At 37.0% G+C, this 10,903-nt stretch overlaps 1 protein-coding gene across 2 annotated transcripts; it reads left to right on the top strand.

Moving 5' to 3' along the window:
* The first annotated feature begins 167 nt into the window (after positions 1-167).
* Positions 168-9,915, top strand: LOC111805631 (zinc protease PQQL-like). 2 transcript variants are annotated; one of them, XM_023690771.1, is made up of 22 exons: positions 168-504; positions 1,429-1,675; positions 1,756-1,881; positions 2,046-2,183; positions 2,274-2,408; positions 2,509-2,766; positions 2,874-3,011; positions 3,100-3,169; positions 3,276-3,489; positions 4,089-4,194; positions 4,602-4,835; positions 5,370-5,534; positions 5,618-5,767; positions 5,852-5,943; positions 6,423-6,504; positions 6,617-6,700; positions 6,784-6,900; positions 6,992-7,102; positions 7,532-7,612; positions 8,785-8,979; positions 9,476-9,574; positions 9,685-9,915. In XM_023690771.1, exons 1-21 carry the CDS (start codon positions 296-298, stop codon positions 9,548-9,550), a joined length of 3,027 nt encoding a protein of 1,008 aa, XP_023546539.1. In that variant the 5' UTR covers positions 168-295; the 3' UTR covers positions 9,551-9,574; positions 9,685-9,915. The 2 variants fall into 2 exon arrangements, with proteins under 2 accessions (XP_023546539.1, XP_023546540.1); XM_023690772.1 differs by lacking the exon at positions 9,476-9,574 and having other exon boundaries at positions 9,586-9,915.
* The last annotated feature ends 988 nt before the right edge of the window (positions 9,916-10,903 follow it).

Raw genomic sequence — 10,903 nt, 5'->3', positions numbered from 1 at the left:
ATGTTTCCATTGCCATTTCTGTCGTTGATACAGTGCGAGCTCTCCATTGACTTTGACCCATTGAGCTCCAAATTGAGTAAAATCTAATATATATATATATATATATGTATATATATATATATATATATGTATATATATATGTATATATAGAATTGGGCCCCCGTCGAAACCCGACAACAAAGCTTCCACATGCTTCTTCCTCTTTTCTCTACGGCCTAAAGTTTCCTCCCCCTTCGTTGTTGTTGTTGTTGTTCTCCTCCGCCCAGAATTTGGGACTTGAGGGACATACGCAGACATGGATTTGCTTCCTGCGGAGACTTCACAGATACCGAAGAAACATCGATTCAGGTCCCTCAAATTGGTGAGCGTCGATTTGGATGCCGTCCTGGCCGAGAAGCCGTATGGTGTCGAATATGGCAAGCTCGACAATGGATTGTGTTATTATGTTCGATGCAATTCGAAGCCGAGAATGAGAGCGGCTCTTGCGCTTGCTGTCAAGGCCGGGTAAGTGCTTCCTACTCTACTTTCGGTATCGGATCCTCCCAAAGTTACGACACTTGGAAGGATTAGTGTGATATCAAATTGAATTATACCTAGGGATTACGGAATTCAAGCCACCGTCAAAGTTCTAAACGAAATGTCGATCAGTTTATGAGAATGAAATGTTGCGTGCGATGTCTTTCGGTAGAGAATATGGATTTGATTTACTAATTTTTGATCAATCGACATTTGCAAAAGATTAATGGTTTTTCATATAATCGATGCTTCGATGTCAACTTATTGAATAACTTGCCTTGGAGTTCTCCTGTTAGTCCATTGATATCTTTTTCTTTCCATAAGAACAAAATTTCGTTGATAATCATCGGGAAACATAAATTCTGCAAATACCTTCCTTGAGAGAGCGTCAATGATTTAGGAATCCGCATCTTTAAAAAACAGCATAGGTTCTGCAAACCCAAATAATCTCTCTGGTCATACAGAAGCTGGAAGATTGAGTTCTTTAAACTATTAGGCCAAATAAAACTAAAGGCGAACACGTCCTAAAGTGCCCATCAAAGCTAGTTATTATACTGGCACTCAAGGTATATGTGCCAAACCGATCTCTTACTTCTGCAAAGAACAAAGTGATAATGGTGGAACACAGTTGAAGCTTGATTAATGGCTAAAAACCCAGATGAATTAGAGACGGTAATGGTCAAAATTTTGGATTAGAAGTGTACTAATGACATAAACTTATACTCCTATGCTTCAAGTACTAAAAGAAATAATCTTTGCTTGGTTTATTTTTAACATTAATATGTTCGCATATCCATACAATCATCATGTCAGATTTTTAATTAGATTATGTTTCTTCTCATTCAAACGTAAGTATATAAATTAGTCACAGACATACTAGTGAAACAAGCTGAATTATCAGGCTTCTGGCAGGTCAGTTCTGGAAGAGGAGGATGAGCGTGGAGTTGCTCATATAGTTGAGCACCTTGCATTCAGTGCCACAAAGAAATATACAAATCATGATATTGTCAAGTTTCTTGAAAGTATAGGAGCAGAATTTGGAGCTTGTCAAAATGCTGCCACATCTGCTGATCACACAGTTTATGAGTTATTCGTGCCAGTTGATAAGCCAGGACTGTTATCTCAAGCCATATCAATACTCGCTGAGTTCAGTTCTGAGGTACCTTGGTTGGTTATCCCCTTCACATTTTTTCCTCTCCAATTGGAATTTCTCTTTGCTGACTACCGCCTTTTACAAAGATTCGAGTTTCTCAAGATGATTTGGAAATGGAAAGAGGAGCTGTTATGGAAGAATACAGGGGGAATCGCAATGCTACAGGAAGGATGCAGGACGCACATTGGGCTCTGATAATGGAAGGTTCAAAGGTAGTGTTCCTTGATTTTCCATTGATTCATTAATTTTTCTTTTTACCTTTCTTTAATATTTTGTTCAGGACTAATTATCTAAGTAATAATATTTTCATCTGTTTCTGGTAACTTGATGTTATGTGTTTTATGTTGTCTCTAATGCTGTACTTGGGTGATGTCAGTATGCCGAGCGATTACCAATTGGGTTGGAAAAGGTAATTAAAACTGTGTCTGCTGAGACTGTGAAGAGATTTTACAGGAAGTGGTATGATCTGCATAATATGGCTGTGATCGCAGTTGGAGACTTTCCTGATACTCAGGTGTGTTTTATCAGTGTACAAGTTTTTGTATTGAGATCACAAGAGAATGTTTCCATTTGAAAATATCTAATGGTGACCCTACATCTTTAGAGCGTGGTCGAGCTGATAAAAGATCATTTCGGACATATACAATCTGCATGTGAACCTCCCCATATACCAACATTTCCAATTCCATCACGTGATGAGCCATGTTTTTCCTGTTTTGTTGAATCTGAAGCTGCTGGGGTTAGTTCACTGTTAAACCATGGTGCAAAATTATTATTGCAGAGTTACGAGCTTGAAATGATTTACTAATTCTTTTTTTTGTTTTTTGTTTTGGTAATAGTCGGCTGTGATGATTAGTTACAAAATGGCAGCAGATGAGATGAAGACTGTGAGAGACTTCAGAAATTTACTTGTAGAATCCATGTTCCTTCAGGCACTAAATCAAAGGTTTTACAAAATATCTCGTGGCAAGGATCCTCCATTCTTTTTATGCTCAGCTGCAGCAGAAGCTGTTGTTCTTCCACTGAAAGCTTTTATAATGAGCTCATCCTGCAAGGAAAAAGGAACTGTAAAGGCACTGGAATCTATGCTGACTGAGGTATGGCTGTGTGCTCTGACTTAAACTTCAACATCTTCCTCTTTTAGTGTGATATTCTTCATCTAATGATGTATGCATTCAATTACCCATGTCCCATTATGCTTCAGGTTGCAAGAGTACGACTTCATGGGTTTTCAGAACGTGAAATATCTATAGTTCGAGCCCTACTGATGTCAGAGATTGAATCGGCCTATTTGGAACGTGATCAGATGCAATCAACAAATTTGCGAGATGAATATTTGCAGGTGCGTTGATGCTAAGATTTATAATGAAATTTGGTGTATGTTAATATATATCACTACTTCTGATGTAATATCTTGTTTCTTTGAGCAGCATTTTTTACGAAACGAACCTGTAGTTGGGATTGAATATGAGGCCCAGCTCCAAAAGACTCTTCTACCTCGTTAGTGTTCGTTTTTTCTTCGTAAAATCTAATAATGTTTAGTGTTCTGTGATGAATTATATATTACAACCATCATTTTTCTCTGGGGTATTACTTCTCCTCACAGATATATCAGCGTCAGAAGTATCTAAGTATTCAGCAAAGTTGACATCATTGTGCAGCTGCGTCATCAAGATAATAGAGCCACGTGCTTCTGCAACCGTTGACGGTTTAAAAAATGTTGTCATGAATATCAATCGTCTTGAGAAAGAAAGAAGCATTCCTCCTTTGGATGAAGAACATATCCCCGAGGAAATTGTCAGTACCATGCCAAATCCAGGGTATCTATAATTTTTATAACCCTGCGTTGTTCATGTTGAAACATTAAAATCTCAAGACCCTTGGGTCTCGCATCCTTACTGATTTGTCATCTAATATGGAACTTGTTTGAGAACTGTTTTTCATGTGTACATACATATGTTCTATGGAACTCAATAAAACCGTGTATGAATAACTATTGTTTAAAAAAAAAAAAAATTTCCATGATAGCTAATAGAATGGAAAATCGTTCCAAGTTCGTGAATAGTGATTTCAACATATTCAGTAACATTAGATCTGCATGTTATCTCGTGGTAGTTCATTAAAATGTTTTCGGAAAGAAAATCAGAATGCTATTTCAGAGAGTTTCTCTCGCTGGCCTTTGAATTTCCAATATTCAATTATTAGGCAGCAATGGATACGAATTGAGTTAAAAGAACACATAAAGAGTATCATACTCAATTCAAAATCATATAAAGAGTATTGCATGTTCTTAATTTTGTTTAATTCCTTATGAAAAGCTCCTCACTTTTGAAGGTTCGAATTCAGATGTTCACTAGGAGACTTTCAGTTATTATTGTTATAATGGTGTGGTAACTACACTTTTGTGATAACATTTCAGGAACATTTTGCAGCAGCAAGAATATCCCAACATTGGAGCTACCGAAATATTTCTATCAAATGGCATGCGAGTTTGCTATAAGTGTACAGACTTTCTTGATGATCAGGTACCTTGTTTATCTGATATAGTAATTTCTGCTGCTAGTTTTACTAGCAATGAACCAATCAATGTCAACTTAATATTTGCTGATGACAATACAACCATCTTTGACATGATAAATTTTACCATCCCGTTCCTAACACCCGAGGGGATAAAATTCAGAGAGCAGTTTGCTTGTACCCTATTTAGGGATTTAGTCCATAGCGTATATCGCCTTAGAAGATTATATCATACTTGAAGAGATTGTGAAAGCACGAATAGCATGGATCTGTTTTTACTTTAGGTCTTTTCGTAAATCTGTTAATATTATTTCTCAGATGCAATGGTCCACGAAATTTGAATAGATTTTCTTCTATTGCTCCTTCTTAGTCTAAGTATCTCCTGTACATCTAACATACCATTTTATCTTAACAGGTAATATTTACAGGGTTCTCTTATGGGGCCTTATCTGAACTCCCAGAGAGAGAGTATAGTTCTTGCTCGATGGGTTCAACCATTGCGGGAGAAATCGGAGTGTTTGGTTATCGACCTTCTGTACTAAAGGATATACTTGCTGGTAAGAGAGCTGAAGTTGGCACAAAGCTTGGAGCATACATGAGAACCTTTTCTGGTGATTGTTCGCCGTCGGATCTGGAAACTGCCCTGCAGGTTTGTTCCCTGTTTTCATCTCCATTACTTATTTTATAGCCTTTAAATGAAAAAAGACAATAAAAATATTTTTTCCAAAATGATTAAACATATATGTCCCCTTGGACCACTTCTATGTTCCAAATTTTCCTTCATCATATGTGGATTTTGCTCTTGGTGATTGGCCTAAACTGATGTTATGATTCCTGTTCGTGCATGGACATATATCTCCAAATCTTTTTCTCGATTTCAGTTCTGGGTCAACTATTTCTTATTCTATTCACTGCCCTTTACTTTTATGTTTATTGTTTGTCATGCATATGGCCTTACAACTAATATAATAGGACTGCCTTATCAAAACAAATAATCTTTTATGATTTAGCTGCTGACTGTGCCTAATCTGTAACATCTGTGTTTTGAATTATGTGAAGGATTCAGTCAATGTTCGAGCAGCTTATTTCACGATTCTAATTTAAATTAGCGAACTTTCAGAAGCATTGATTATAAAGAAATTTCCCCTTAGACCATTTTTTGACTTTCTGTTTCTCTGCACAGCTTGTTTATCAATTATTCAAGACAAGTGTGACACCAAGAGAGGAGGATGTCAAAATTGTTATGCAAATGACAGAAGAATTTGTGCGTGCTCAGGAGAGGGATCCTTGTACTGCATTTGCGAACCGTGTGAAGGAGCTTAATTATGGAAAGTCCTATTTTTTTAGGGTATGCTCGTTACCATGCTTTTAAAAAAATTTATTATTTTTTCTACAGTATTATCTTTTTGAATTTTTATTTCTTATTTCCAGCCAATTAGGTTAAGTGACCTTCAAAAAGTTGATCCACAAAAGGCCTGTGAATATTTCAACAACTGCTTCAGAGATCCATCCAACTTTACTGTTGTAGTTGTGGGGAATATTAATCCTTCTATAGCACTTCCTTTAATACAGCAGTATCTGGTATGTGTAGCCTTATATTCTTCCTGCTTACACGCAGCAACCTTTGTTGTTCAGGTTAAGTAAGGTTTTGATTTCTTTAATCAGGGTGGAATACCAAAGCCTCCTGAGCCTATTATGAACTTCAATCGTGATGACCTGAAAGGCTTGCCATTCACTTTTCCTACAAGAATAGTTCGGTATAGTGCACTAACCTTGTATTCAAACACATTGATTATAGGAAAAAGAAAAACATGTTCACCAAATGTGTGATATAATTAATCTGTGGGGAGGGAGAGTAGTCCAAACAAAACTAAAAGAACAATGTTTCGTCTTTTATTTTCCATTCAATGCCTCTTTTTTTCTCTCTTTCTTTCTTTTCTTTTTCTCATATGCTGTTAGTTAAGGTGTTACATAAAAGTTGTAACAGCCCAAGCCCACCGCTGGCATGTCCTTTTTGGCCTTTCCCTTTTGGGTTTCCCCTCAAGGTTTTTAAAGCGCGTTTGCTGGGGAGAGGTTTTCACACCCTTATAAAGAACGTTTCGTTCTCCTCCCCAACCGATGGGGATCTGACAGAAGTCGTCTAGAGTGAATTTCCATGTGTTTTTGGTTCATAAATTTATTACATTCTTGTGGGATTTCCCTTTCTTTAAGCACGTTTAATGTTCTTGCATTGTAGAGAAGTGGTATATAGCCCGATGGTTGAAGCCCAGTGTTCAGTACAACTATGCTTTCCTGTGGAGCTCACAAATGGAACCATGGTATTTCCTTCCATATTATTGTCAAGGAAGGGTAGATTGTAAATAAAGTGTCCTGTTTATTACTTTTTCCCCCCAATGGTTCATCATGTGTTTTGTTCAAAACAAATTGCAGGTTGAGGAAATTCATTTCGTAGGGTTTTTGAGCAAATTGCTTGAGACAAGAATGATGCAAGTTCTGCGTTTCAAGCATGGACAGGTATCTATATATTTTGTAGGTTTTCTGAGTATTTGTTTTATTTTATTCTTTTGCTTGATTCGCGGTTTACTTATCTGTTCCAGATCTATTCTGCTGAGGTTTCAGTATTTCTTGGAGGCAACAAACCTTCAAGAATTGGTCCTGTTCGTGGTGATATTAGCATAAAATTTTCTTGTGATCCGGGAATCTCATCGAAGCTGGTTTATACATTATCACAATCAACCATCTTTTACTTTGTTTTTATTAGCAAATTTAGCTGACAAATTTTTGTGATCCTGAAATTTTTAAAAGGTTGATCTTGCTTTGAATGAAATACTACGTCTTCAAGAAGAAGGGCCTACAGATCAAGATGTTTCGTCAATCCTAGAGATTGAGCAGAGGGCTCATGAAAATGGACTGCAGGTTAGTTTTCGTTTATGAAAACTTATTATTACTTCATGAAGGATTTAGTAGAAATAGCATTCCACTTGTTTTCCTATCTTTAGTAGCAGCAGCTCTTTTAGCCTTGGTTGATGATCGCTTGGCTTGACTTGTCCAATGAATTGCAGTCTCTGAATCACTCTCTCTTTTCCCATTTCTTTTTCTCTCCACCTTCCACTCTCCTCTATTTGGTATGGATAAGGGAAAGGAAATACTCGAAAGAGAATTTCGTCTTCAAATTAAAAAAAAATAGGTCTACTTGAACATGCTTCAAGGTGTTATTTTCATTTACCCTTACTTGGCACGACTGTAGTTTGAAAGTTTATGATCCATTATGATGTCAACTTCCAGAAAGAAAAGGAGTTGGTTTTCAGTTGTTCCTAGTTTTATGGATTTTTGGTGTTTTTGCAGGAGAATTATTACTGGCTGGACAGGATTCTATGCAGCTACCAGTCAAGGATATACTCTGGTGATGTTGGAACTACTTTTGAGGTTAGTGGCATTTAGTGAGTTTTTCTTTCCATCTTTTTCTCTGTCGATACTTCAAGTTGTTTAAAATATCTATGAAATGTGGCTTTCACCACTTGTGATGCATTATCTATCAATTGAGTTCTTGATTAAGCATGTATTAGCTCAAGCTCACCGCTAGCAGATATTATCCTCTTTTAGCTTTCCCTTTCGGACTTTCCCTCAAGGTTTTTAAACACGTCTGCTAGGAAGAGATTTTCATACCCTTATAAAAAGTGTTTCGTTCTCCTCCCCAACCGTTGTGGGGATTTCACAATCCACTCTCCTTCGNCCCTTATAAAAAGTGTTTCGTTCTCCTCCCCAACCGTTGTGGGATTTCACAATCCACTCTCCTTCTNAAGGTTTTTAAACACGTCTGCTAGGAAGAGATTTTCATACCCTTATAAAAAGTGTTTCGTTCTCCTCCCCAACCGTTGTGGGGATTTCACAATCCACTCTCCTTCGGGGCCCAACGTCCTTGCTTGCACTTGTTCCCTTCTCCAATCAATGTGGGAGCCCCTAATCCACCCCCTTCAGAGCACAGCATCCTTGCTAGTACACTGCCTCATGTCCACCCCCCTTCAGGGCTTAGCCTCCTCGCTGGCACATCGCTCGGTGTTTGGCTCTGATACCATTTGTAACATCTCAAGTCTACGCTAGCAGATAATGTTCTCTTTGGACTTTCTNGTTTGGCTCTGATACCATTTGTAACATCTCAAGTCTACGCTAGGAGATACTGTTCTCTTTGGACTTTCCCTTTCAAGCTTCCCTTCAAGGTTTTTAAAACGTGTCTAGTAGNATGTTCTCTTTGGACTTTCTCTTTCAAGCTTCCCTTCAAGGTTTTTAAAACGTGTCTAGTAGGGAGAGGTTTTCACACCCTTATTAGAATGTTTCATTCTTCTCTCCAATCGACATGAGATTTCACAGTTTATCTATGCAGTTGTTTGAAATATACATGAAAAGTGGCAATCAAATGTAAACTATGTTTATCTATCTTAAAATAAATTGTGTAGTTTCATTGGGCAATGCTTTGGAATGGTAACCGTAAAGATAAAATGAACTCTTGACATTCTNAGATAAAATGACCAAAGAGAGATAAATTGATATACCACCTGTTGTCATAAATTCTTTTGTAAATTGGTCTGGTTTTGAAGCAGATCCAGGACGAGGGACGTTTGAATGTCAGAAATTCCTTGACACCATTGACAGCACAACTGGCACTACAGCGAATACTGCCATTTCCTTGCACAAAACAGTACACTGCAGTGATTCTATTACCAAGTTCATATCGCTTCAAGAAACTGAAATCATTCTTCCGACTTGGTCTATCATCTCCTGCCACAGACGCTAAGGTTAGTTTCATACCGGTTCTCCAGTCACTTGCTGCACTCCACAAAGTCATAATAATGCATGCAATTTTNACAGACGCTAAGGTTAGTTTCATACCGGTTCTCCAGTCACTTGAATTTCTTATTTGAATTTTAAAAACACTCCTTAGAAAACAACTCGGGTTTCACTATTCTTTCACTCGGTAAACCAGCTTCCCTATACAAAGAAGATATAGGCGTAATTTTCAAAAACAAAAAACGAAATGGGTATCCAACGGGTTGAACTNCACTCGGTAAACCAGCTTCCCTATACAAAGAAGATATAGGCGTCGTATCCAGCGGGTTGAACTTTTTGATTCCTTGATCTTGTGGGCAACTATACTGCATAGAAAACTTTGGACCTCCCTTTTAAGGGCCATTCATTCCTTCATTCTTTCTGTTTTGTGTTGATATTTGTGCAATTCCATTGGTTTGGGAAGATTTACATCATATATGTGGGTGTGTTTGTTTGGGTGAGCAGATCTTAGTGGGCGTTGCGGGTCTAGCAGTTTTGACATTTAGCCTGTGGAGATATTGGAGAAGTAACCAAAAATGATGAAAGTGTATGCGCTTCCGGTTGGTTGCCNGCAGATCTTAGTGGGCGTTGCGGGTCTAGCAGTTTTGACATTTGGCCTGTGGAGATATTGGAGAAGTAACCAAAAATGATGAAAGTGTATGCGCTTCCGGTTGGTTGCCGTTGTATTAACTTAAATTCTGGCGTACATACTGTGATGATGAATTGCTGAGAATGAGGCATCAATCAACGGAGCTTTCCAAATGGAGGGATCCAGCTTTCCTTTCTCCACTGACTTACAAGCAAAAGTTATTTATAAACACCTCATATTTGCAACAGATTATTGTGTAGATTGATTAAAGAAAGAGGCAGTCATAATAATAATGAGCTGTGTGTTTATCATTTCATTTGCCCATTCTTCATTTCCTTCCTCTATAACCCTTCAAACTTCTCTCTTGTTTCGATCTCTACACTTTCACTGCACCGCTTAAAATGATTCCGAGTTCGAGTTCCTAGCTTTATTGTCCTTCGAACTTTTGACTTTTTGGTCAAGAGCACGTGTTTTAGCTCGATGAGTTATGATGTTCTTTGTTAATTTTGCTTCATTTATGTTTTCGATCCTACGTAGAATTAAGTAGTGAAAATGGGTTTTGTTTTACAACAAANATGTTCTTTGTTAATTTTGCTTCATTTATGTTTTCGATCCTACATAGAATTAAGTAGTGAAAATGGGTTTTGTTTTACAACAATGGAGTTGATTTGTGACAAATTTGGTGAAATTGTTGGGACCTGTTCTTGCTATATGTCTCGTGAGTGCTCTTTTGCCGGCGAAGTTGGTGTATTCTTGGGTACATAAGTGACAAATTTGGTGAAATTGTTGGACCTGTTCTTACTATATGTCTCGTGAGTGCTCCTTTACCGCTCGCGATGTTGGTGTATTCTTGGGTACATAAATGATATTACCATTCGTGAATAAAGAAAACTTTAGTATATTTATATACTTCTAATTTACATAATTAAACCCTAATTTACATAAATTTGAATACCACTTCAAAATTAAACAAATTTTTTTCCGNCCTGTTCTTACTATATGTCTCGTGAGTGCTCCTTTACCGCTCGCGATGTTGGTGTATTCTTGGGTACATAAATGATATTACCATTCGTGAATAAAGAAAACTTTAGTATATTTATATACTTCTAATTTACATAATTAAACCCTAATTTACATAAATTTGAATACCACTTCAAAATTAAACTAATTTTTTTCCAACTAAATAATAATAAATAACCCAAATTTACCGACAAAATATTAAAATTAAAAGTTTATAAAAAAAATATAGTTTAATATGCTAAAATGGAGTTTTATTTTATTTTATTTTATTTATTTTCCCTTTT

The sequence above is a fragment of the Cucurbita pepo genome, chromosome LG11, assembly GCF_002806865.2.
Source record: "Cucurbita pepo subsp. pepo cultivar mu-cu-16 chromosome LG11, ASM280686v2, whole genome shotgun sequence".
Taxonomy (NCBI): Eukaryota; Viridiplantae; Streptophyta; class Magnoliopsida; order Cucurbitales; family Cucurbitaceae; genus Cucurbita; species Cucurbita pepo.
Note: the sequence above shows the minus strand (reverse complement) of the source record. Positions and strands in the feature narration are given on the sequence as shown.

Coding starts and splice junctions, on each gene's coding strand:
- LOC111805631 (XM_023690772.1), top strand. CDS start 296: ATGGATTTGCTTCCTGCGGAGACTTCACAGATACCGAAGAAACATCGA. Junction 5,535..5,617: donor GAAAGTCCTATTTTTTTAGG/GTATGCTCGTTA, acceptor TCTTATTTCCAG/CCAATTAGGTTAAGTGACCT. Junction 6,505..6,616: donor AGCTCACAAATGGAACCATG/GTATTTCCTTCC, acceptor AACAAATTGCAG/GTTGAGGAAATTCATTTCGT.